Source organism: Vidua macroura, chromosome 2 (genome assembly GCF_024509145.1).
Source record: "Vidua macroura isolate BioBank_ID:100142 chromosome 2, ASM2450914v1, whole genome shotgun sequence".
NCBI classification, from domain to species: Eukaryota; Metazoa; Chordata; class Aves; order Passeriformes; family Viduidae; genus Vidua; species Vidua macroura.
Window position 1 is genome coordinate 74,021,435 of NC_071572.1, and position 27,428 is coordinate 74,048,862.

General features: G+C 40.7%; 2 protein-coding genes across 4 annotated transcripts; both read right to left on the bottom strand.

Annotated features, from left to right (window-relative positions):
* Positions 1-1,437: 1,437 nt before the first annotated feature.
* CASP2 (caspase 2) lies at positions 1,438-20,976 on the bottom strand. 3 transcript variants are annotated; one of them, XM_053970690.1, is made up of 10 exons: positions 20,716-20,976; positions 14,139-14,306; positions 12,590-12,665; positions 11,122-11,216; positions 9,565-9,741; positions 8,317-8,445; positions 7,812-7,902; positions 4,148-4,297; positions 3,952-4,061; positions 1,438-3,339 (listed from the first exon to the last, which is right to left on the bottom strand). In XM_053970690.1, the coding sequence occupies exons 1-10, from the start codon at positions 20,863-20,865 to the stop codon at positions 3,205-3,207; spliced, it is 1,281 nt and encodes a 426-aa protein (XP_053826665.1). In that variant the 5' UTR covers positions 20,866-20,976; the 3' UTR covers positions 1,438-3,204. The 3 variants fall into 3 exon arrangements, 2 of the variants coding, with proteins under 2 accessions (XP_053826665.1, XP_053826666.1); XR_008435760.1 differs by lacking the exon at positions 1,438-3,339 and adding an exon at positions 7,636-7,697 and having other exon boundaries at positions 3,976-4,061; XM_053970691.1 differs by lacking the exon at positions 8,317-8,445.
* A 1,492-nt stretch (positions 20,977-22,468) lies between these two features.
* TMEM139 (transmembrane protein 139) lies at positions 22,469-27,125 on the bottom strand. The gene is made up of 3 exons (XM_053970706.1): positions 26,835-27,125; positions 25,570-25,878; positions 22,469-24,263 (listed from the first exon to the last, which is right to left on the bottom strand). Exons 2-3 carry the CDS (start codon positions 25,815-25,817, stop codon positions 23,795-23,797), a joined length of 717 nt encoding a protein of 238 aa, XP_053826681.1. The 5' UTR covers positions 25,818-25,878; positions 26,835-27,125; the 3' UTR covers positions 22,469-23,794.
* Between the last annotated feature and the right edge of the window lie 303 nt (positions 27,126-27,428).

The following is a 27,428-nucleotide window of genomic DNA, read 5'->3' on the forward strand; positions in this document are numbered from 1 at the left end:
AACTTAATAATTTACTGCTGTGATATAGTGAAGAATTCTCATACCCTGAGGGGTAAGAACAAATTATACAAGACAGGTACAGTCCATGTCAGGAGTCTCAGCTTGGCATAAATTTTGTAAGATGCATTATAGATGTTTAGCCAAACCTTTTGATGTTTTGGAAGCATATGCTCTCTTTCAATACCATTCTGTACATCCTCATTTTAAAGGGGACCAATGACTATTTGTACAAAATCAAATCCTTTGACAGTCTTAGTAATCACAGATAGGGAACTAAAACCAGTTCAGAATTTAAATTGTATCAATTAACTGAATTGTTCTGTTAATAAATGTGATTCTCATGCAACTCAAGATTTTTAGGATACATTGTGTACATTGGGTTCACTGTTTTCACTCCCCATCTCAAATAAAACCCTCAACCTTATTCTTCTGGTTTCCAGAGAAAATGTAAACCTGTTAACATTGCCCTGCTACCCCATCTATAAGAAATAATTCTTCAAACTATGCTAGTAGCTCTAAACTTACCTGTGAAAATGCAAACATCTTGTTTACTTCATCTTCTGGTTTACTAGAATCACTTTCTGCACAGGTAGATGTTGGTAATTCCAGCGCTAATGCCAGTACTAGATTTCCTATATCAGAATTCCATATTTTTAATAAACCAATGTACTCTTTCACTAAAAAGTGATCACGGAAGACAGGAAACAACTATTCAAGGTGTCATGGATAAAACAGGGTAAATGGCAACCTCTAGTGGATCTGGAGGCTGGGGATTATTTTTAGAACTTACAAGAACAGAGTTTCTACCTTCTTATTTCACACTAATTGACTTTCTCCCAGGTGCATTACTTTGACCAGAGAGCTTCTCTGCCCAGCAGTAAGATCATGATTCTTTTGTGAAGGTAGAACAGAAAGTTCTGTGTTGTACAGCTGCTCCCAGTTACAAGTCTTGGGCTTTATGCATCAAGCCTCTAAGCATTCCCTGGCATTCCTTCCCATGCAGCTCTCTCCATGATCCATTGGACCTTCCTCACTTCCAGAATGACTGGTGGTATCTTCACTTTCTTTTCAGTCTCTTCCTCCAGGACTCCTTTTTTCCAGGAACCTTTCATTCTGACACCAACTTTTCCTTCAAAAACACCAAGCCAAATTTTTTCCCAACATCAATATTTTATCTGCTGAAGCACAGCATCAGCCTGCTACTTGATAGTTCTGCCTCATCTCTCTTTATTAATGTATCAGTCTTTGTTTGGCCCAGGTGTTATCAGAATTTACAAGCAGCTCATAGTGGTTGCAGCTCTAAGTAGCAGGCTTCTGCTTGAGAGTTCAAAACACCCTCTGGGATGTGCTATCTCAAGAAATGACACAAAATTCTCTTTATGTAGAACCTCCATTTCTGCAGAGGTCTAATTCTCCAAATGGAAGACACTGCACAGATTAATCAAACAAAAATTCTTTATTTTGACACCTCAAGGCAGTAAAATACAAGTGTACAAAAAGATATATAAAAGTGGCAGTGATAATGCAACTTGATACACTCCTACAGAAATTTAATCCATCAGAATGGACTGCTTCATCAATAAACCTGTCTGTAAAATACTGCACCACTTTGCAGAGGGAGCACTCAGGAAGACAGTGTTTACACTCCAGGGAGGCACATGAGCCCCTAAACTGGTATATTAGACTTCAGAGTAAGGCACCAATTGGCAAGTATGATTCTTGCTCTGTTCATCACATTGTGTGTAGGATAAATGCAAGATACACGTTAATGCTGCACCTTTGTCAGCTGGAGGAAACAGCCTTCATTTACTAGGCAGAATAATAAAAAAAGCACATGCCTAGTTCCAGCCTCCCTCCATATACCTTTGTGCTTCCCATTCATAATTCTATCCTGAAAAATGTATTTTAAAAGCCATATTTACATTAAAAAAAAAGCCAGGAACTATGCCAACTTAGTGCTACAAAATGGAGAGACTGAAGTGAGCCACCTGTAGTCCTTATGTAATCCAGTATCTCAGGATTTAGGCTCTACCACAAAAAGAGAACAATGCCCATCTCCCACATGACATCAAGTGGGAGTAACTGCAGTTGGACATAGCAAGACACAAATTACAGCATGAAGAGACTATGGAAGAAATTTCCAAAAGAAGCAATAGATTATGCTTTTAAATGATCATGGATTAAGAAAGCTCACAGAACAGCATAATAATGTAAAACTCTTCCCTCTCATTTAAAAGGGAAAAATAATGCAGTGATAAATAATCCAAGCAACATGCTTAGAACTGTAAAGAGCTGCCTTGAATATTTTTGTTAATTAAAAAGACAAAAGAACCTCTTGTACAAGGCTGTAGAGTTTCAGGGCTTCAGTTGTACAGTGCAATTTATAGACTCCTGAGAAGTTGGTGGACTGAATGTCTAATGTGACAACTAAGTGCTATGGCAAACAAATTCCTCAAAAGGAATACTCCACGCAGTTGCTCACTCTTGGGACTAAGGGGAGTTAATCTAGAATTTCTCGATTCAAAACTATGTCTGGGGCGTTTTAAGCAGGCATATTTGTCTGAGTCTCTACATGTTTTGCTGATAATCTGGGATATCTTGTATTTCTCTTGATAACTTGGCTATAGAAGGAGTGTAGAAAAATAGATTTTTAAGTGATCAAAATGGAAAGTGTTGAGTACTGAAAACAATAAACTTCCATTTTAGAGGGGAAAGATTCTCCTTCATAAGGAGCCCTTTTCTAATGTGCACAGGAGTCGACTGTCCTGTAAGAATAACCATGCAGAAAGTACTTAAAATTGTTGAAGTACAAGCATAAGTAGCATCTTTTGACTGATTTTCCTTTCAGAAAGGTTTAATTTAAAAATTGTGCTAGTAGTCCATTTCCATTTTCACATTCACTTTGTTCACAAACGTCCTTATGTCTCCTTCCAAAGGATGTTCCCACTTCTTTCCAGCTCCAATGCTGATCCTCTTTCCATCACTTTCTATACATGCAGAGCCAATTGAGATATTAGAATTTTAAACCCTGAACTGAGTCAGATTACAAGGAGAGTTGCCAGTTTATTTTAGAAAAGGACATAAAGAATTAGACTGGCACTCCTTGCTTGCACATCTGATGGCACAGCTCGTAAGAGTGAAAACAGATATCCACAGTCAAAGTTCAGCTTTGGCAGTATCTCTCTTCAAACGGAGCTGGCAAGGTTATTTTCCTGGTAGATAGCCAGGAAACAGGTAAAGATCCCGACAGAGTGTGCTACAATATTCTGACATTTCCTTGCAGCGGTGAAATTCGGTGCCTGGGGCATAACCTTCTCGTTGCTTGATTTGCCTATTCACCTAGATGTGAGAGTAAAAAAATTAGAGTGACTAGAAGGATTAAAAAGATAGAAGGAAGAAAAATGTCATTTCTTTCTGTACTTGCAGATATTTCTGTTTAATGCATTAAGTAGTCCCCTAATTATAAGAAGGATAAAGAACTACGGTACAGTTCCACAGCAGCTAAAGTTACTGTGGTCACACTGCTTTTTTCACTCCCTCTTCCTCCACCTTCTCAAACTTTATCGTGTATGAGTACTGCTGCTTTTGCAGCTGTGTTGTGTGCATGTTCAGGAAATGAATTCACCTGAAAAAAAAATCTATTTCTAGAGAAGAAAAGTAATTCTTGGCAAGCAATATGAACTCTACTTGCAAGTTCATCATGCAACCACACCAATGAAACAGAAGCAATCAAAGAAACCGCATCTTTACTTGGTGAAACTGCTATGGAATTGTATATAAATAAGTAAATAAGAACAAAGACAGAATTATAATTTTGCTACAAACAAGGCAAGAATAAGTGCTTTAATAGTACTAGATGAGTCCTAGCATTCTGAAACAATGGAAGGCCCTTTAAAAACCAGGTAAGAGTGGGAGAGTAAATGCCCTTGTGGGAGAGTAAATGCCCTTTACCTTCACCAGCATGTCAGCCACGTGGGTGTGTTGGGAGTCCTCTGCAAACACCGAGGTGAGAGCCTCGACATACCAGGACCCACGCTTGGTGTTCCTCATGGCCGCAGTGCCTGGCGAGAGAGTGTCCACCATGAAGACTTCTGGGGAACACAGACACATGAAACTTCCTTATGCCCAAACAATTAGGGGCCAGTACCTTTCAGACAAGCGTATCCACAGATCATATCCGAGCACGTCGGCAGCCGCAGCTTCAGACTTTCTTCCTTGTTCGCATCACTTTCCTCGCAGCCTGGAGAATCTGACCGTCCTTTGCCATCTCTTTGATCCACTCCCCGGTCCAACTCATCTGTGGTGGCAATAAACAACGAGAGGAAGAAAGGGAGAAGAAATTATCCTGAATTACTGGATGCAGCTTTCCTGTACTTACTTAGTTTTGTGGTCAGTAGTGCCACAATTACTGTCAAGCAGAAAGTTTTTGCGCTAATTTCAGGCTTTCTCAGCTATTCTAAACTCATCTGAAAGTTCTTCTGCACAAACTAATGCAGATACCAACAACTGCTGCACCTGCTTAACCTAACCTGACGTGGTCTGTATGCTGATTTCTGCTCCCACCTCTTCCTGCACAGATCATGGGATAACCATGAAAGCAGGGAAGTTTCTGGTAGCTCTCCACCATTCATGGAAGGATTTGATGCCTACCTATGAAGTTTTTATTTTCCACTCATACCTACCTTGGAAATATCCAAAAATGTCTAGTGCACTTTACAATGCTGTCTATTTACTGCAGAACTCAAACAAGAGCTGTAATTTTGGTTGTTAAGATCTACACTCAGGACAGGTAGAAAACCTGGACCAAGTATCTCACCTAGTTCTAAAACCTGATTACAATACTGCTTATTTCAATTAAAAGCATAAATTGTGCAGCAGAAAAATGCAAAATAATCTGAACCCAAACATGAGAGAGACCTCCAGTCCATGGAGACTAGTTTAAAACCTGGAGAGCATTTAATGCCCTTTCCAGGATTCATTAGTATGTATTATGCAAGTGTAGATATTTTCAACTGGTTTTCTGCATGATGCAGAGTTTCCATTATAATCACAACTAATGGCTTAGTGGTGGTGACTTTGATAGTCCAGCTGTGTTGCAAGAAAATTAAAATTACATTTTACAGATTTTCCATATAATTTAGCTGTTTTGTTTTCTTTTGTTCTAAGATGAGAATCTATTATTCTTTCTTCCTAACAGCAGAAACAGAGTCTAGTGTTACGAGGCTTAAGTGTCCACTGCAGAGGCCTTCCTACTAAGATGTTTCTCAATTTTTATTGCTAGTTCATGCCAAAATAATACATTTGGATTTCTAACCCTTTAACAGGCAGTGGCACCGGTGGCATCTCATAATTATGCTCAGAAAGTGGTCAGTTCATAAGTCAGCAATATTGTTCTTTTCCTCTAAAAAGAAAACAGCAGTGGGAGGGGTGTGATTGTCTGAAAAAGCCTAGAATTAAAGTCTCCATAGCTCAGAATTTCATAATGGCTTCCATTAAGTTCCTTTCTCATCTCTTTAGGGTAGCAATGCAATATTTTTTTTTCATGTTTAACCACACTTTTTTAGCGTCTTTTATCACACTTCTCCAAATTCTTCCAGTTCTCTGTCTTTTTAAAATGTACTGTTCACAGTGCATTTTTTTTCAGAAGACTCAGGTAATTTTACTGTCAAACTCTATTATTCACACTGTCATCACCCCATTATGTATAAAATCAAAACTTTTTTTGATTAAAACTTCAGAATTACACAGCTTTCTCGTGCATATCATCAAACACCACTCCAATTAACAAAAATGCGTAAAGCACTAACCCTTTGCATACTTAACCTCTAATTTATAGAACCACTGCCAGAGATTCATCTAGTCTGTTTAAATTGTATTGAAGCTCCCAGACAGCTGTTCTGCTAATTAATTTAAATAACTGCTAACTACCCAGTTGTTAGCATAATTTTTCACTCCTTTGAATTGACTACATTAAACACAGATTCTAAGCAACTTCAAAGTTTCATTTTATGCCACACTGAAACTCTTCCCATTGTTTTCTGTTGCCACTGGTTTTTGATCCATGACTGCAGGTGGACTACTTAACTTCTTTACTAGACTCCCGCCAAAAGCTCATTGGGAATTAGGACTGTACCAACATTTCTTTATCTACATTTCAAAAATGTGTCATTAAGAGAAGATACAGCAGGCCTACAATGTAAGGTTAGAGAAGAAGAGTAATTTATGTATTTCTCATCATGTTTCAACTAGTTCCAGCTAACTTGCATGGCACAGATAGATTGATTACTATTTTAAAGTTGACAATACTATTTATACAGTCCTTTTAATGCCGTCTAAAGGATACACATTTCTGTTGATAGTTCCTTTACTTTGTAACTGGCTTTTCCCTCCAACTATTAATCAAGGTTTAAAAGAGGTTAGACAAGGCAGGGGTTTGCCTTCTTTGCTGTTTTTTTTATTAAATTCAGTTTTTCCTTCCAGTTTTTCAAGTATCTTAATCCTTTGTCTATCGCAATATCCTAGATCTAAAGTATTGTGCATAGCAAGCTTTACCACTCTTCCTTAACGGCAACTTTTTGGGGAATACAAAGGCCAAGCTTGATTTGTTAGTCTTAACAGACTCCTTATGGTAACATTACAGTCCAATAAACATAATTACCTAATGAGGTCAGCTGAAAATTCTGCCTTATTACACTTACTTCCACCCTGAGTCTGCACATTCACATTTGTTCAAAAGTATCTAAATGTTCACTCACATAAGGAAAGCAATCAGATTCAATTCATATTGCAAACATGCATGTTACAATACTCCCAAATGCTTAAAAGGATCAAGTATTTCTGATCACTGAAATACTTCATGTAGACTTTGGGCTTTTCCCTGCATTGGTATTAAACAAGAGTAGAGACTAGAGGACAAACTGTAAAGCTTGCTAAAAATGAGAAAGAAGGGAGACAACTGTGAGGAACAAGGGAAAAGCAGGGAGGAAAGCATACACACTAGGAAAACTCCTCTATCACAATGGAAAAGAAGAAACTGTAAGACAGAGTTTCACTTTGTAATATCAGCAATTTCACAGAGTCCAAACACTTGAGGGAAAAATTTGGTCATTAGCAGATCTGAAAGGTAGTTACAGATGTGTATGTTTAGCTACAAAAGGAAGGAAAAGGAATAGTAGAATTTAAAAAAAGAAAAAAGGTACACAAAGCACGGAAGAAGATCAAGTCTATAAGAATTGTGAAAAGAGTTCTGTACAACAGCATGTAAGAGTTCAACAGCAGTGTGTCAAAAAGGGTGCAAGGAAAGGTCATTTGAGGCTGAAAGCAGGCCAAGTTAAAGGAAAAAGACAAAACCCTAAAAATAATTGGAACCAACTCTGACAGCTCAAGAAACCAATACAAGAGACACAACACATCGAGGATCTAGAGAAAGACAGGACCTCAGCAAGACTCCAGTGCTAGTGTACTGCTCCATGCTGTGCTGCTATTTGTGCATTGTGTGCCCCACTCCCCCTACTGCAGGCACAGCACGAGGAAGCCTCAGGGTATGAGTGGGACATGACAGAGCTTTATGTCACTAAGGTGCTCTGGGGTCTGCAAGTCAATGCACACACCTCATGCAGAGCTAAAGACACTTACAGAGCAACAGATGCAGTGGCAGCAGCAGGGCAGAGGGAGGTGAATATGGGTCCCACTTACACCTGAGAGAAGCAAAGAGGAAAGTTGACAGCAAGTTGAATGTGAGGGTGTGTATGTGTGCAAAATGAGCCTTAATGGCATGCCAAGTACATGGCTTTCAGTGTTTGGGCACTCACCTCCTCGACAGGCCTGAATAAAGAACATTTTTGGCTTATTCTGGAGATTTGGGCAGTTTGCATTATCAAAGAGCCGGAAAGCCTCCTGCAACTGAGAGAAGAAAGAGAGGAAATTTCTTCACTGTAGCCTTCTGTAAGCCAAACCCAGTCTTACCTTGCTTCCCTGTCTTTTGCATATGACCTCACCAGTCTTGGTAATCCTCTCCTTTATCTGCAGATTCAGTGTGTGACAAACATATCCCTTCCCCACCCTCTCCCCAGGTTCATACTTGCTTAGGTTCATGAACTCTACCTAGTATTTATACAGAGAGATAATTTCTCCTACTTGCCATTTTTCATTTTCCAGACCTCTCGCAGACAGCCCCTTGCCCTTTTCTTCCCTCCAGCCCTTATTTTTTTTCTATTTTAAAATATGTGAATCCTCAGTCTTTTTTTTTTTCCCTTTTTGAACATGGTTACTTTCCTAAAGATAACCTAAACAAGAGATCGCAACTCAGGAACATACCTCTAGTAGTTTGCCATCACTGCCATAAACCCCACCCTCCACACCATGGGAAAGCAGAGCTATAATGCAGGAATCTACATCTCTGTGATCTCGCAGCTTGGAGAATCTCTCCAATGCATTCTGCATCTCCTAGAATAGGGGGGGAAAAAATTTCAATGCTTTCCAGACTTCTACAGGGAAAGTGAATCAGTTTTCTGGGAAGAACACAAATGGCCCTCCTGTCACAAAGAAAACCCACCCGCACATCAAATTTACATGAAAGAGACGTGTTCTATTAAAAAAAATGCAAAATATTCTTGTTCCTTTATGCAATATTCAGTCCTAAGTATAACACTGTGAAGCAGAAATCACTTAGGCCAACAGAGGAAACTGAGTGATATTTTACAGAGTGATATTTTACAAGTGATATTTTACACTGACACTGGAATCTGGCTGGGATTTTGGAGCAACTTAACAGATACGTACTCTGGGACTTCAAGCATTCAGACACTAGTGGTCAATTAAACTGGAAAACTTCAGGAACTCTGACAACATTGCAGATGCAAATACCTTCTATCAATGTTGCAAAAGCTCTGTTCTTGAATAAAACACTCTTTAACAGGTTCTGTATCACCTGAATTCATAGGGATTTAAAAGGACTAAGATCAAATTATGCTGGAGAAGACAGCAATTGCATTCATAGGGAGAATGGCTTGATTAAGTTAGTCATGGAACAGGACCAGTTTTCTGAAGTGAAGTTCATACACGTTTTTAGTGAAGACTGAAAGAGTGGAACTGAACTGCGTGGACAGATTGATGAATGGGATGCAAACTGACTTCAACAGTGAAAGGACACGAAAACATCATAATAGCAAAGACTACATCAAATATTTGCAAAGTTTAACTTTTAGGAGAGTAGAACACTTGCAAAGTCTATCTAGAGGAAACTGCAGACTTCATTCATTTGTGCTCTTAACACACATGCCAGGTGTGGTCTCAAAAGTCTTCCCCCTTGCACTAGGGTCAGACCAGAGTAGTACCTCTTGTAGCCCTTTGTGACAGTACTATTCACTGGAAGAACTCAGCCTTCCAAGCTTTCTCATGTTGATCAGTATGAAAGCAGACATCGTCATGTTCAGCCTCATTTTCTATGCTTAAGTGATAATTCGTATCTTCAAAGCTTAGCTATGTATCAAAGGGAACCTCTTGAGACAATTAAGAAACAAACTCATTCACACCAGTTGTGAAGTACTGGGATCACCCCCTTACCTGTGCAGTTTGATCACGAAAAACAGTGACTCGATACCCGAGATGCCTGAAAAGCATCTCCAGGGAAGCACAGTCCACGTCTCCCCCTGCGCGATATTCCAAGTCCTTCTCGCTGCTGAAACGGACGTTGCTGAGGATCAGTGCTAAGCCTCGGGGCTCTGATGTCAGCTTGTATGCCTGAAAGGAAGATTAAAATGGGTAAATTTAGACTACACAAGGAAATAATGATGTGTTAGAATAGAACAGCAATCATTCCACACCAGCTTGATATGCCTGTGCTTGCCAGCCTCCACAACTGACAATGCTACAATACTACTATTAATAAGTTAGACTGCCTTGCCTTATTCCTCATTTTAAAAGAAACACAGCTTATCCATTTCAAACTGTGAATTAGATATTGCTAACTTTTCCCCCTTTCCTCACCCAGCAGGGCCCCCATATATTAGTGCCACCCCCATCAAAGGACAACACAATGTAAAATTTAGCTAACATTTCTTAATTGCTGTTGGGAGCAGAGATGTAAAATAGCAATGAGTGTCACTGTAACAGCAAAAGACTGTCAGTCATTGATCTTCAAAATTATGCAACTGGCAAAAGAAGTTAACAGGAAAAGATCTAATTTAAGAGGGGTGCCTTCAGATTAAGTTCCCTCTCTGTCCCTACCACTCTAAGAACAACAAATCAATAGTAATTCACTTACTATTACTCCTGTAAATTGGAAGTAAAATTTAATACTAAAGGAGAATATCAAATAAGGTGTATCCAGGCACAGATGTTAAAGGAGCTTAGTCAAGCTCACATTGGCACTGCTTATTAATCAAGTCACCCCCACAGACAGTTCCAAAAAACCCCACAACAACAACAACCGCTCAAAACCAACACACAAACAAAACCTCTGTTTCATTATACATAGAGCCTCTGACCTTGTGTAACCCTAATGAAGTGTTTATCTCACAACACAAAGTAATTTTTCCTTAAGCCCACTCCACCACAACCTATTTACAGACAGAATCAACAAAAATTAATTAGTCTACATATATAACTTCAAACACTGCAGCAGAAGATTAGAAATTCAAATTGTTCTACCCACAGGTAGAATTCTAGCACATAATCCTGATCTGGTTCTTAAGCCTAAGTATTCTATTGGGTACAGCTGACAATTAAAACAGGCAACTTACTAGTTAAAAACACAGTTCTACTATCTTACGGTCATTTACAGGGTTTGTCATCTTACAGAAAAATGAGGACACGGAAAAATAAACTTGACAGCTCACAGAGAGCAATAGTAGAGAAGTCATTCCACCAAGCTCTTCATGATCAAAAAAAAAAACCAGAGGCAGATTTGTTTAGAGTTACAGAACTTCTCAGGATTTCTTGACACTTGTAAATGAGAACCACATCAAATGGAGCACGGCTGGTAACACCTTTCAGTTACACCAATAGCACAACCTTGATCTGCATCCCAGTGAAGCACTTCAACTCAATTTTAAGTGGCACATGTTTAGCTGATAGATCCAAACATCTCACATCTTAAGACTTTCTCTGCCAACAACTTACCAAGTGCTGATGATTGTGATAAAATTCAGGAGTGCAATACTTCACTGGAGGGATTGATGGACCATCTCTGTTATCCAAGGAATCTTCTACTGGTTCTGTGCAAAAACAAATATATCAATAAAAATTAAAAATTTCAGACACAAAGCCTCTGCATTAAAGTATTAACTTGCAAATTCTGAACTATATTCATTTATGCATATTTCATACCTCCAAAAATTTTGCTTGATCAGGGACTACTGACACAAAATGAAACACAGAAGAGAAAAAAAAAGTACTGTAATGGTATACTTGTTTTATTTATTTTAACTGACAGCTTTTATTTTTGCTTGTATGTGGGTTAGCCTTATCTAAGGCCTAGTCTACAGAGTATGAAAAAAGAATTCTCATCTAATTTAAGGTCCTTCTGCTTTCTGCTGTTTTGCACAGTATGATCTTGCTTTCAGACTTTGGCTGACAACATGTTGCTAGAAAATTTCAAACAGAATAGTTCTTTCCTTTCACAAAAGGCCTCCCATGCTGAACACATGCATAAGTGATCAAACGAGACAATTTTAACTTTCATAAAGTGCAAAGCCCTTTTGTTTTTTCATCTGCCTCTGAACACTTTCCTCTGGATAACAGCAGATGAGGGGAATGATAATCAACTATTTGCCATTTGCAGACAAACACTCACTCCTCTGTACCAAAGAAACTGAGCCAATGACGTTCACTATCTCTGCTGAAACCCTCTTTCAGCCTTTTGAGGCATGGCTCTCCTGGTTGGAGGAACATATGCTCTAAAAAATCAAAACAACCCAACCTAAAACCCTTGCACATAAATAAAAAAAGTTTCCAAAAATTAGACACTTGTTCTTTAACATCAGAGAGAGCTCCTAGTAACCAGCATAAAGGTAAACCTGTGGTAAGGGAAAAAGTACTCCAGGCATTACCAGAAACAACATAAAAACCAGCAAGGAGATTCATTCCAACCAATGTTTATTAGACCTGTCCCCTGGTCTAAGTTGCAAATGCATATTAATGAAAAGCTGATTTGCTGCACTTGACAGAAGCTACAGAAAACCATGCTGGACCCAGGTAACACATATAAGGCCTTAAGCTGATTTTTTAAGAAGGAACTCTTGGTTAAGGTATACTGCCTGAAGTCAGTACCTTATCAGAGTGCTAGCTCAATGAAATTCTATTACAGATCTTAAAGAAAACCTTTGCAAAATCTAGAATTTTACTGACATGTACTGTTTTAAGCAACAAAGTGTCCCATAAGAATAAATGAAGCTAAAAAGAAAAATGTATTGGTTGTCTCTTCCCATGTGCTATAAAGCACCCTCTTTGATCATAATATAGTCAGTTTACTGTCAAGTTTGCATTCCTGGATGAGCAAAGTGGTGGCAAGCTTATTTCTACAATCACATTAAGACAGTATTAAGAAATTGTCAGGAGCCAACCAGGTAGCAAATCATGTGCAACTCACCAAGCCAACGGGGTCTCTTTGAATTGCAGGACTCACTGGCAGGGTATGGAAGATCTGACTCATGACAGTGTTCAAGCTACAAGACATCAATAAATCCGTGAAAACGAGTAGCACAAATAGCTTTGTTTTTTCTCTATAGTACAAAGCTGAAGGTATCATGGAAGAAAAGATACATGCATTTATATACACGCATAAAAATGACTGAAATATAGTATTATGGTCACTTCCAAAAGAAACATCATAACAAGACAGCAGCAGCATTTTCAATGCAAGACTCCTCCCCTTCTTTGACCATCTGCACTTCTATCCAAATCCTCAGTTTAGAATCTTTACACTGGGGTCGTCTTAACTTTCTCAGTTTTAACAAAAGCCTGATTTGTCTGGTATTCCTAGATCTTTGTTTGCTGTCAAGATTTCATTGTTTGTATAGTAAAGCAAAATTGAAAACAAAAATTAAAAGGGTAGTCTGATAAATTTTACATTTTAATAAGGGAACAATTGCTTAGAAGTATTTGCTCTCCCTTCCTCTGTATAAAATATGTTTACTGAGAGTTTCCATCCTTGCCAATGCACTAAGAACAAAACCAAAACTCTTCCTTTAATACAACACTAACTACACATAGCAAAAAGGTGAAAAAAATAACAAAATAAAGAAAAATTTGTTTCCTTACGGGTCTACTCAGGCAATCACTGAAAATTAAACCAAGAAAGTTCAGAGAAATTTTTCAATTTTTAGATTATTGATCACACAGCCATTTAGACCTTGTTGGATGTAAGACCACTGCAGGAACCTCATACATTTCAACAAAAAGAAGTACAAGGTCCTGTGCCTGGGGCACCAATATATTCTGGGGGCAACCCAGCTGGGAATCAACTTGGCAGAAAAGGACTTGGGTGTTGCCAAGCCAAAGAGGAGCCAGCAATGTACTCTTGGCACAAAGGTAGCTGGTACCCTGGGCTGTACTGGGAGAAGTGATGCCAGCAGAAGAGATGAAGGGAAGCGATGCCTCATCTCCCTCAAGGGGAACTTATCAATGTGTATGAATACCTGAAAGGAGGGTGCAAAGAGGACAGAGCCAGGCTTTTTTCAGTGGTGCCCAGTGACAGACCCAGAGGCCACGGGCACAAACTGAAACACAGGAGACTGCCTCTTAAATATCAGGAAATGCTTTTTTATTGTGAGGTGCCTGAGCAATGGAGGAGGTTGCCCAGGGAGGCTGCAGTCTTCATCCTTGCACATATTCAGAAAACTGCCTGCATGGGACCCTGGAAGCCTACTGAAGGTAATACTTGAGCAGGGAAGTTGGAAGAGATGACTTCCAGAGGCCCTTTCCAACCTCTATCACCTTGTGATTCTTTATGAAAATTCTCTTCTTTCCAAGTTTCTTCCTCTCTGCTTTTGCTAAGGCTACTACAAGTTTCAACTTGCAACAAAACCATCTTATCCTTTGTAAATCATTGAGTTTTCCCCACTTGATTAAGTTCCTTTTGTGCCCAAACCCAATCTGAAATGCAAGCCATCCATCCTGTTTTTTTAAAACTGCTGTACCCTTGCAATCTCATGGCCCAGGTTGGACATTGTCTTCAGGATCAGTGCCTCCAGATGCTGCTGTTGGGTTTCTCGCAGAGCTTCACAGAAGGCTGAGAAGGCATTGGGGCCTCTCTTGGGCAGCAAATTGAGGAATTCCACATTTCGGTCGAAGCTCCCAGACTTGGCCTGAACCCAGAGGAAAAAAAAATCAAAATCTATACTCAAGTAACACCTGACATAATTAACGTTTAATGAATCATCAGAACAACTTTTTTTTTATTTCAGAAAATCACTTCACCACTATGCTTAGCTGTGCTAGAACCACTATTATACTCTTCCTAGTTGATTTCATTCACACTTCTCTGTTCAGATTTGTTCAAGAGTATATGACAACAAAACAAGCCAACAATTCATACATGACCACACACAGTAATACAGAATTCACAGAATCACTAGGTTGGAAGAGACCTTAAAGAATATCGAGTTCAACCCATGCCCTAACACCTCAACTAAACCATGGCACTGAGTGCTACATCCAATCTGTTTTTAAACACATCCAGGGATGGTGACTCCATCACCTCCCCAGGCAGACCATTCCAGAACTTTATCACTCTTTCTGTAAAAAACTTCTTCCTAATATCCAACCTATATTTCCCTTGACCCAGCTTGAGACTTTGTCCTCTTGTTCTGTCAGTTGCTGGCTGGAGAAAGAGATCGACCCCCTCCTGAATACAACCACCTTTCAGGCAGTTGTAGAGTGGTAAGGTCACCTCTGAGTCTCCTTTTCTCCAGGCTAAACAGCCCCAGCTCCCTCAGTTGTTCCTGAATACGCCATATTCTCTCTAAAATTTTAGTTCCAGTTACTGCTGGAATAGTATCTACTTCTCCTCACTGCATACACAAAGTCAAAAACATGCTTCCACTACTATCCAATAGTTTATGGTCTCACACAGAGAGTCAAATCCTCCAGCAAACATTAAGTAAAATACTTACTAGATGCAGTCAATTCCAGAATGGTACTTCCTATGTACAGACAAAGACCAATGAAGCAATATATACTAGTATATGTGGAGAAGTAACCATCAAAAAATGAAACCGTGCGATGAAGTTCTAATTGTTAAAACATTAACAGGTAATTGCCAACAAAATGTAAAATTTATACAAAAATACCCTTCCCCATGAAATCTAAACCACACCAAAAATCATGTACCAAAATACTGGGTATCAGAAATAAATTTTATTTATTTGGAATGAATCCTATATTTTTAAAATTATCACTTAAATCCAAGATCTCTCCTTTTGGTGGATAATTGGGAATAGCTGATGACTTACACATAATTAAGGCTTAACAATACAGCAATCACAGGAAAATCAGAAACAAAAGAAGCCTTGAGGTAAATGTGTAAATCTTCTGCTACAAAAGATATCACATAATCTGGTTTCATTCATAGTTATCAAGCTCAGTGTCAAAAATAGTTTGGTTTTGCCCCAAAACATTGTTTGGGAGGATATATACAAAATCTTGTTGATCCAATGTTTATGAACCTATTTAGAATTTCAGACCTATATGCGGCATTGCATTCTTCTCCCCGGTCCGGGGCAGCTTGGGAGCCCGGCTAAAGGTGCTGCTTCTTGGCCAGACTGGGGTGCCGCGTGGCCCGGGCGCTGCAATGTTCAGCGTACCAGCGTGGGGCTGGCTGCGCTCTGTAACCAGCGCTGGGATGAGGTAAAGAGGCAAAGGAGGGACACCCTGTCCTGCAGTTGGCTGGAGAGCTTTTATTGTCTTGTGGTAGCTGTGGCGGTGGAGAGCGGCGTCTGCCTCCAGCGCCCACATGGACAAGATGGCGGGGAACAAAGGGGCGCATGGAGTTTTAAAGGGGGTGGGCCGATGAGGGTGGAAGCCCCCTCGCCCAATGGGGACAGGCAACGTGGCGGTGACATGGGCCACGGTAACCAATGGGAACGCGACAGGGGTGTGTACAGGGTTCCGGGACGAATGGGATTGCAGGGATGGGGTGACTGGCACGGAAGTTTCAGGAATGAACAGGGGGTGGTTACAGGATTGACGTGGAGAAGCTCCAATGGCGGGCAGCCTGGAGCGAACCATCACAGGGGGAACAGGGGTATACACAGAACCGGCTGACCAACATTATAAAAGCCCTAATCTGTCTGCAACCTGAGATGCAACACCTGTATTAATTCATGATTGACTAAGAGTATTTATTTTTATGAACAGTGTTCCTTGACTTCAGTCCTTTCCCTTATTTATCAAACTTATTCCTATAAATTGGTCTTGATTAGCTACAGGAAACAAGTAACTTTCTTCCATAAATGGTCTCTTTCCCTTTACAGTGTATGTACCTTTTCCTATTCCCAGAGGATCCTGAGTACTACTGACTAGAATTACTGATAATAATGTCTTACTTGTGTCTTCCCAGAAGTATGAAGGTACCTTTCTCCTGGTAACACTGCTCCATTAGTCGTGGAAAATAATCGCCTCCATATATCTGTATCTTGCTGTAAGCTCACTGAATTTTCTTGTAACTAATAAAGTAAATTGAGACTTGATTTCTTAAGTAGCTAATGGTTTTTCTTCCTTTCTGCAGCTGTTTTGAGACAAGCTAAAGGTCATTCATCTTTTTCACAGTCTGTGACTCTAAGCCATAAATGGTAGTTAAGAATAGAAGCTGACTTCAAGAACCAGAATGTTAGTTTTACTGAAAAGTTAAGAAATTTCCAGAATGTTCATATTCTGCACTTTGTATGCACAGCAGTCAGCTTTTGGCAGACTTCTTCCTTAATGCTTCCTTAAACACTCAAAGGGCTGTGCTTCGTGATATTACTTCATCTTCAACATCACATTTGGATTATGCTAAATTATGTTCAGCAAACATTCAGAAGTTAATAAGACACCTCTTTCATTTTATTTCCCAATACATCCCTAATTTATTTCTTTCCCCACACAGATGGGTTTGATAATCTGCATAACAGAAACTGTAATTGTAAATTAATTGTAATAATTGTAAATTAATTCTGAAGTCCTGTCAAAATTCCATGTTAGTCTTATTATACACCTGCAGAATCCATAGAAAAAGCATTTAAAATTGACAAACATCCTAATCAAATTTCTGTCACTTGTCAAAACCAGTGATCCCTTCATTACTGTCTAGTGATCAACGGAGTATTTAAATCTCTGTATATATACAATCTCACTCTTTGATTACAGTACAGAGTACTCAACTTGTTTAAAAAGCAAGAAAGCTGTTGATACCATTTCTGCAATTTTAAAAGTCCAGCCCAGAGCTCTGGAAGAATATCTGATGCTCTGACAAGAAGGCATTTATGCAAATAGATGTTGGAGCTTGCCTTAAAAACAGCTCTTTCCACTGTCCCATTTTATTTCCAAAATAATTTTCCCCCTGTATTTGAAACCCCCCTCTTCTGGGTTTTCACCTAGATAATTATAACATCATTTTCACTACAAAGTAAACACAATTTTTTTCTTTACACTTCATTAAAAATATATACTGTGGAAAAAACCTCACATGGTTTAGTATCTTTCTGAATGACCCACTTTAAATTCAATACTGTCAGATCCTACTATCTCTCCACATTTCAGGCATCAAAGGAAGCAGCTTCTAGTTACTGATTCTTCTCCAGTGTTGCACACCTATAATCTCTCTGCTTACTCTTCATATTCCTTGTGAGCCCCTCATCCAGTTCAATCACCTTTGCCTTCCGTGGCTCTTCCTGGAACACACTTCCCTTCCCATCTTTTTCTTACTTGGGTAAAGTTTCAGTACTGGTTTGACACCTCACACTTGGAAAAACTGTCATGGTTCATCTCCCTGAGCTCCTTGACTTATTTCACTTTCCTTAGATTACAGAAATTTATTTAAACGCTCTATTTCCAGAAAATTTTCCATTTTCTTTTTTTGATTGCCTTAAATCAAGCCAACAGGACCAGTGTAACCGTTGTGTTTTTAAGAAAAGATGATTTAGAACATAACTATTTATCCAGATCTTGATTTCCTGACTTATTGGGGGTGCAGGAGGGTGTATATATAGAACCAGTCAGTTATAATATCCATATATATATATATATATATATATATATATATAGGAGAATCTATTCTCTTTCATCAGACAATGGCATTTGGCTCCTCCCATTTCCATTAAGATATCTGGCAATGAGCATCACAATACATTTTCAATATCAGGCTACTTAACAGCACTTCTAAGACCTGTGCTCACATTTGCCAGAGACAGGAAGAATATTAAAAATTCACAGACCTACCACAGGAAGATCAAAGGTAAGACAAAGTGTTTTCCACTCCAGTGATTTTTTTTAAACACACTTTACTTTTTCTCCATAGCACTGTTATGTCTAGGAGTATTCAGTAAATGTTCCCTTCATTTTTATCCTTCTAGTACAATGCATATTCTGCAGATCCAGCTTTCCTTCTACCTCTGTCATATTTCTATTTTTGTTGCAATTTGCAGATCAATGCCCTGCAACAGTAGTTCAAGTCACTCTGTTCTCTTGCTCAGGCTGCTACTGCTATTTATACACATTTAAGCACTTTGTTAGGCATGTCTATTTTATTAGGCATAATTTTTCCACTAAGCTATTAGTCTTTACCTGACTTACCCATCATAACACCTTTCTCCTTACTGATAATCCTCTACTAAGTATTGTTGCATTCCCTTTTACTCAATTGCATCTGGAGGGGAAGATTCCACTCTTCCCTTCTGTCTCAGTTTAATACTTTTTACCAACAACAGCACCTTGCCAAAAAGAGTACTTTCTCTGTCATTAAGTTTGAGAAGATTTTGTTTTGCCTTTTCTTCCCTTCTCCCTGCTCTCCCTTAGGTGACAAAGTGCAGGCCACCAAAAGCCCACTCCTACTCACCATTCACACTTCAGCAATGCTGCTGCTTAACCTGTGTGGGCTGCTAAGCATCAGACACTCAGTTACCTCCTCCCCAAGTGGAATGGTGAGGAGCATCCAAAGAATAAAAGTGAGAAAAGTTGAAATAAAAAGATGGTTTAACAGGTAAAGCAAAAGCCACAGAACAAAGCAAAACAAAGAATTCATCTACTACTTCCCGCTGGCAGGCAGGAGTACAGCCATTCCAAGGACAGCAGGGCTCCATCACTCACAATGGTGACTTAGACTCACAGAATATTCTGAGTGGGAAGGGACCCACAAGGACTACTGAGTCCAACTCTTAAGTGAATGGCCCACATAACGTCCCGAGACCTTGGCATGATTAGCACTGTGCTCTGTCACTCAGAGTTTCCCCTACCTTTACATGCTGACCATGACACCAAATGGAGTGGGACACCCCTTGGGTCAGTTGGGGTCAGCTGTCTCGGATGTGGCCCCTCCCAATTTCTTGTGCACATCCAGCATTGCTGGTGGGGTGAGAAGAAAAGGCCTTGGCTCTGGATCAGAACTGCTCAACAATAACTAAAACACCTCAACATTAACAACACTGTTTCCAGCACAAATCCAAAACACACCTCCATACCCCAGCTATGAAGAAATTAACTACTCTGACCCAAACCCGGAGAAGCCCTTGATTCATTCTCTGGCTTGCACTGTTTCATGGTATCTTTGTTCTCTTCCACTAGGGATGGGAGCTATTTCAGGTGAGATTGCCTGGAGCTCCCACAATTCAGCACTGATATCCTTGACAGGCCCTATGAGGCAGCTAATATTATCTTTGACACTGCGTCAAAGTATGCAAAGTGATTCACATTATCTTTGACAATGACTCAAAAATTAACCAGGAAGTTATCTTTTCACTGCTATCAAAACCTTATCAGTCTCAGGTTTGCATGTTCTACACTAATGCCCAAAAAAATAGTTCATAATCCTATTTTTCAGCCTCCATTCTTTATTATGGGACCATGAACTCTGCTAGGGGACTAAAAATTCCCTCAGTTCCTTACTTGAGCCCTGACATGCACTTGTTATGCAGTTTCAACCACTTCCTTTCCAGCCTGCTTTCTCCAAAGACCTGCATGTTCATCCTGCAGAGTGTTCTGTGCATTACCATCCCTCTGGGAGAAATCCCAAGCTATTTCCAATGACTTCTCTCCACAGTACCCACTGCACAGGGAAAGTAACACAAACCTACAAACAAACAGGATTTGTTATTTGACAGCGAGCCTTGAAATGCACTTCACGCAATTTACAAAAACATATAGGAAGCACCAATTCTTTATGTGGAAACAAACTGGCACATAACATATACATGTATTTATTTTCAGAGTATTATTTTGGAAATACATTTTATTCCTGCTTCTGCACGTGGAAGAAAAAAGATAAGCACAAAACTACAAGAAAGGACTGGAAGCTACCACCCGATCCACTAAGTGCAGCCTGCTACAACTGCACACCAGAACACAGGGAAAAGCACCTTACAGTTCTCCTGCACGCTGCAACCAAACCCCTGCAGGTCCTCTGAGTGCAATCACACCGAAATGTGCAGGTAACAGGTGAGTTTTTTTCATGCTGCCACTGCAAGGAACGACACCGAGCTCAGCCAGCAACAAAGCTCACGGCGCAGGCGACAACCCGCGTACCTGTATCATTTCCACCATCTCCGTGGTGAAGATGTCTTTCTCTACCATGTGCTCCACCAGCACATTCAACACCAGCTGCTTGGCCAGCATCACCCGGTTCTTCTTGAGCGCTTCCTGGTGGCACCGCTGCATGCCGCACGCCGTCAGCATCCTGGGAAGAGCGGGGACGCCGCGGGCGAGTGCCGCGGCAAGGAGCCACCCGTACCCCCTCCCGACTTTTGGCTCGGGAGGAACCGGCGAGACCCCGCGGGCCGCGGCCGCCACCTGACGACGGCCGGGCGGAAAGAAAACCTCTCCCGCCTCCTCCCGGCGGCCCCCGCGATTCAAACGGCGGGACGCGCTTCCCGCCGTCACGTGACCGCCGCTGGAGCGGGAGCGCTTTCCCGCCTCTTCCTGCGCGGGCTGGCGCGCGGCCCCTCAGGGCTGCGGAGCCGGGGCAGGGGATGGGGCTGCGGGGAGGAGCAGCGGGGGTGCGGCTTTCCTGGGAAGCTACCGACTCTGTTTTTTTTTTTTTATTATTATTATTTTTTATTTTTAACCTATTTTAGTTTCTCTGCCGAGATGGGCTTCTGCGGTGATCAGCCGCAATCCGAAATGATAACGTGCTGTAACTAACAGGGAGGGAGGAATGGTGCAGAGAAACACGGAGGGAAATACAAAGGGAAAATCAAGTGAGCATCCTAGCAAAAGCAAATTCTCAGCTCTCGTTACAGAATCACAGAATCAATTAGAAAAATCAGTTGGAAAAAAGCTCTGAGATCACCAAGTCCAACCTTTGACCGAACAGCACCATGGCAACTAGACCATGTGTGTTGGCACCAGGAGTGCCACGTCCAGCCTTTCCTTAAACACCTCCAGGGATGGTGACTCCATCACCTCCCTAGGCAGGCCATTCCAATGTTTGACAACCCTTCTGAGAAGAAATTCCTCCTAGTGTCCAGCTTGAACCTCCCATGGCACAGCTTGAGGCCAATTCCTCTGGCCCTGTTGCTGGTTGCCTGGGAGAAGAGACCAAACCCCACCCGGCTGCAGCCTCCTTTCAGGGAGTTGTAGAGAGTGATCAGGGCTCCCCTGAGCCTCCTTTTCTCCAGGCTAAACAACCCCAGCTCCCACAGCTGCTCCTCATACAACTTACAAAAAAAGTCACATAAAGCTTCAGATGGCTTCTGCACGTAATTCTTTAGCACATAGATTTCCTGTGTCCTAGTGCACGGGAATTCTATCTGCTAAAGCTTAACACTAAGTCCAAAGGCTTTGACAGCCTTTACAAATGTTGAAGACAAAATTGTACTGATCATAACTGGTGACATTTTTGTCTTTGTTTTGGCTAGTTTTTAGTCTGTGCTGGCCACCTGAATTTCTTCCTGACTCCTGGCAATTTGATGCACTCAGGCAAGTCCTGAGTTGCCCAGTTTAAGACTCAGAGTTTCTATGCCTGTGTCACATACCTGTGACACCTTTTGGTGAGGTGTTTTTCTTTTCTGTTAGCAGATACAGGAGGGAAATGCAAGTAGTGATTGACATTAAAGAAATCATATTGCCTTGATCAGCAAGTTTGTCTCTCCTAATACTTCCATGATTGAGGTATCATCATTGCTTCATCAATAATGATAATAAAGTGATTCAGCTGTTGATTCAGAAATGAAACTCCTCTCTCTTTTCTAAGTCAAGATTATCAAATAAGCAGAATGCAAGCAAAAGCATAGCTTTGTGGAGTGTTTCTTTTGAGAGGAAAAATTAATGATGCCACCAGGAATTTTTAATGCAGTCCTATTTATTTATAAACAACATAAAAGGTTTGTTTTTTCCCCTTGAACTATAAAGAATCAAACAATAAGAAATAATTTATTTGCTTCTAGCCTATGGTTTGATGGTTCCTCGTATGAATTAAAGATGCAGTCATGAGCAAGGCTGGGATGATTGCTGCTCTCCTTCACAGGAGATTCATTCCAGCATTTTTATTTTTCAATTTGGACGTTCACTAGATAAAAATGCATCTCTTTGCATACTGCAGAACACTTTGACACTGCAGAGCTGATCAGTTTGGCTCACCTATTTAAAAAGGCACAACATCACTGATCAGTGAGAGCAAGAACAACGCCTACAGCCCAGAACCATCATGATGAAGGCCAAATGTGTCTTGGGACTGTTGTCCTCCGGCACTCCGCTGCCTTGGCAGACACACTGTACCTTTCCAGAGCCCACAGAGAACGGGAGGAGCTTTGGCCTTTCTGTGCATGATGACAGTAAATAGTCTCAGGCCATCTGTTAGAGTACCTCTGTAATACAGCAGACATAAACCCTGCTGTAGAGCTATGAAGTCCAAGCAGAGGATGCTTACATGTGTATATATCCCATCATTGTCCTCTTGCAGGGGGAAAACTTATCTCCCTCTTGTCCACCACTGGCTGTGTGGGATGAGAACTTTGTGAACAACAGAAGTCATTTGATGCATACTATCAGCTTTTCAACTCTAAGTGACAGGTATCAGGTGGTACCAGCTTCCAGATGCAGTCAGACACTCTCCCCTCAGTCACACTCCTATGTAGCACAGTTGAGGATGTGGAGCACGTATGGCAGAGGGATAGTAACAAACAGCTCAGACCATAAATTTGTGTTGCTGCAAAACAGCAACGTGGGGTGCACAGGCTTGTTCTCTCTGTAGGGATTTCAGGGTGGCTGTAGTCACACAGCACTCAGCAAGATTGCTGTTTGCAATGCACAGGCAGAATGTGCTTAATGTTGTTTCTATTCCTCCCCTTTTCCAGGCAGATTCTTCTGTCTGCATCCTACCGTCCTTCTTCAGATGTTTTTTGGCAATCTTGTCTCTTCTCAGGATTTACTTCTCCTCTCCCATAAATGTGTATCTCCAGTATGAGAATGTTGCCATTGATAACACAACTTTCCTCACAGTGGTTTTATTATCTGCCAAGTCAAAGCAGTGTGGTATTGCATTGATTTCTATTTTGTGCAAAAAGATTCTGGTAACATCAGAAGCTGTGTCTGCAGTTCAGTTCTGCTTCAAAAAATGGTGAGACAAACGTTTAGGCAAAACATTATCAGCCGTTTTACCATCCTTTTAGGAACATCCTGTATTGGAATGAGGGTTTGGTTCTGTATTCATGGAAGGTGAAATCAGTCCTAATGCAGAGGGCTGGTGAGCATCTGCAAAGACCTCATCACTGATGGCAGTCTCATAAGCAGGTGGTGGAGTGAGTGGCTCCAGTGGTTCAAACCTTTCTTCAAGATCTTTGTCCTCATGGATGTCCGAAACAAACCGCTGCAGTCTTGGGGGCAGCACCAGCTGCAGCTGCGTCCTGGAGCCCGTGTCTGTCTCAGAGGTGTGCACTGTGTCTGGTGGCACTGGCCCCCGGAGAGCCTCCACCATCATGTCTTGTTGGGCAGAGGATTCAATAACAACGCTGTAGGGGGGAGGCTCACTCAGTGGCGAGGGCACGGAGCCTGGGTTGGATGTAATTGTCCATATTGCTGGAGCTGACATGGTCATCACCTCCTCATAGGTGGGTGCTTCATAGGCAGCATTCACCCTGTGCCAGAGAGCGATGCCAGACACGCTCATTATTTTTCTGCATAATTTATATTTACAGTACAGATCATGGACTATAGGGACCATGCTATGATCAACAAATGGGACTGAGACAGGGTATCTCACGTGGTATTGCTGTGTAGGATATTCTGCCCCTGGATCAGCTCATCTCTCCAGCCAACTGAACGTCTTTCTTACTGGTGTAGAAAATAGCTCATCTGACTATCTTCCCACACTCCCCAGAGTTAGTGAAGCTACCCACACTGTTCAGTTCAGTGTCCTAGGCTTAACCTGGTGTCCTCCTAGAGTTGAAATTTATCACTAAGGATTGCTAACGACTAGTTATCTCACAGAAGAAAGAACCTAAAACAGGACCTATTTTTTTAATATATTAGCTCAATGTCCATCCATTTTTAAGAAATTGAGAAAATTAAGTAGTTTCATTTAGTTTAAACAAGGGCTACTCATTCTGTGTTTAAAAGAACTATCTGCAAAGAAAAAAATGTTACTTCGGAGACATTTTCCTTTTCAGGTTGTATTTTTAAATAAAAGGATACTAGTTTTCTTTAAGTATGCCCCCAAACTAGCAGGGCCCAATATAGACTTCTTTTTTATATAGTCTTTCTAAAAATAAACATTGTATTTGGGAATGTCAAGTCATTTATGCACGTGGATTATGATTATCTGGATTATGCAAGGAAGCAAGGCTACAAATAGAGTTAACCTCTTCAATGACAGTAGGAAAACAGGGGTTAAATTAGGTTGATGCTGAGAACCTGCAAATGAACTTAAAGTCAAGAAGAGGTGGTAGTAATCAGAGTCTCTAAAACTCAGGGGTTTTATTAGTGTCAAGCAGGAATTTTAAGAGTAGAAACACACCCAGTTACAGGTTTCTCTTAAAGTTTGCCAAGAAACCGTTGCTCTAGAGATAAGGTTTATAGAGCTAAACCCAAATAAGATTTGGTATTGCTTCAACATTTTTTCTTTTTCCTTGTCTGACTCATTGTTTGGCAAGCCTCGATTACTCAAAGAAAAATAAAATGGGCCTGGATCAGTTTAACATTGTCAAGTTCAACTGATCAGTTCCCAGGGGGAAGAAAATACATATAACAAAAGGTACAGGACATGTGTGGCATTAACACTTGCAACCTCCACATCAGTAATGAGGGAAAACAGTCTGAAAAGAACTTTTGTCTTTGGGAATGGAGTCTGCATTTGGTGCCTCAGGGAAGGGCAGCAAAAGAGTGTTTAAAATGGCCATGAGTGAGGTGAGAGAGTTAAAGGGGAGTAACCAGGTTGCTGCTTACCCTGCTTGGCTTTGCCTGTTTGGAGGTATTTCATTTGCGTCACGCCGGTGTTGATTCCTCAGGTAACACTCGACAAACACACTCAGCAAATAGCCGACCAGGCACACTCCCCCTACCCCGAGGAAGAAATAGCCTACTGGGTTGATGTTAGAGGAGATGGCCAGCATGGTGACCCCGATGAGAAGAGCTGCGGTGAACAGAAGCAGCAAGGTTTGGCGGATGTTCTTCCATCGTGTCTCTAACCACATGGCAGAAGGGATGGTGGTAGCAGGCACTTGAGAACAGATGGGCACTTAAAGGGACAGACATCTGTGGAAGATGGAACCGTTTTTTCAAAGTGAAACATGAGCATATAAACACATTTCTAAGTATTGTGATCAAAGTAAAAACACAGACACTTGAGTACGTGCATGTACATCATAAGCCTGGGAAATCTGTGCACACCAATGTAAACATATTAGAATTTCCTGTGTGTGTGCATACTGAACAGTTGGAATACTTGGACACAGTCGCAAAACATAAAATGCATAAATGAACCATCAGCACTTATTATCAGACATGTCTAAAAAGTCCTGCCTTAGCAAGAATACAGATTGAAGTTACTGCAAAAGCAAGACACGGAATAACTATAAGGGTTAATTCTAGGACATTTGTACCTTGCATAATCAACATTCAAATACTTGTTCAAATCCCAGAAGAAAAGCATCATTATTTAATAGGCCTATCTACCCTGGTAAATTGAGCATCTTACTTCAGTGTAGCACTAAAGCAGTAAGGTAACTTTAGGTTCTGGATGTAGCTAGGGTATGTGTGCTTTTGTAAAATGTAGGCATTTATCTCAGTATTTGCCTGTATTCTCAGTTCTTTCTCTGTTGATGTGCTTTCTTTTTTTACTCTGTTCTCAGACACGAGAGTCTTTCCTGTCCCCTATTCCAAATCCCATTTCTGTGAAAGAGACAGCAGTTGTCACTGTGTGCAGTCAATACAGAATGAATACCTGAGATCTGTGGTATTCAAGAATACCATAATTAAGGAGCTGTCTTGCACAAATTATACTAACGTACATCTATCCCATTGTTTTGGTGAAGACCTCTTTGAAGGAAAAAAGCATGACACAATGGGCATATTTTTTATGAATATGCTTCTCCGAAAAATAAACACTTTTATATAGCTCCATGTTACATTGTGTGCTTTCCCCTTATTACAGCAAAAATAGTTAAATGCATATAAGCAAAAGAAACACATTTGTTTTAGCATCTACTTACCAGAAAGAGGTTTCGATAGGTACGAGCAGTCATGTTTTAACTTCTCTCTTCATCACAAGGAAAAATGTGCACTGCTGCTTCCCGTTCTGACCCAAGGATAGAACACCAGTTAAAACTCTCCCCTCCTCCTTTCGAGATTTTTGGTGGGGAAATTCTGACGATTTCTTTGGAGAATAAAAGTCAGAAACTAGTGAATATGGGAAGATAGCAACTGATGGGAAGATCCCATTGTACAAGGTTTGGGTGGGAAAGTAGAATCTCTGTTTTCCAGGTTCTGAAGCCAAAGCAGTTTCTAGACAACCACACACCTTCTACTCTTTTGCAGCTCTTCTCGGTCTGTCCCACAAAAGCAGGAAACTCATTAGGAAAGAGGGCGGAGTGAACAGTGTGGGAGTGCTTACCTGTGTCGTATCTCTTTGGTCTGCTTCACCTCTACGAGAGAAACTGCCCTGAAAATTCTGGGTTTTTCCCCACGTAGCAAAGGAATCTTGATCTCTGCCTCACAAAGCAGGAACAACTGCCTGCCCAGCCCACATCACGTGGCCCACATATAAGTTTATTTATGACTTCTATAAAATGTAAATTCATACATTT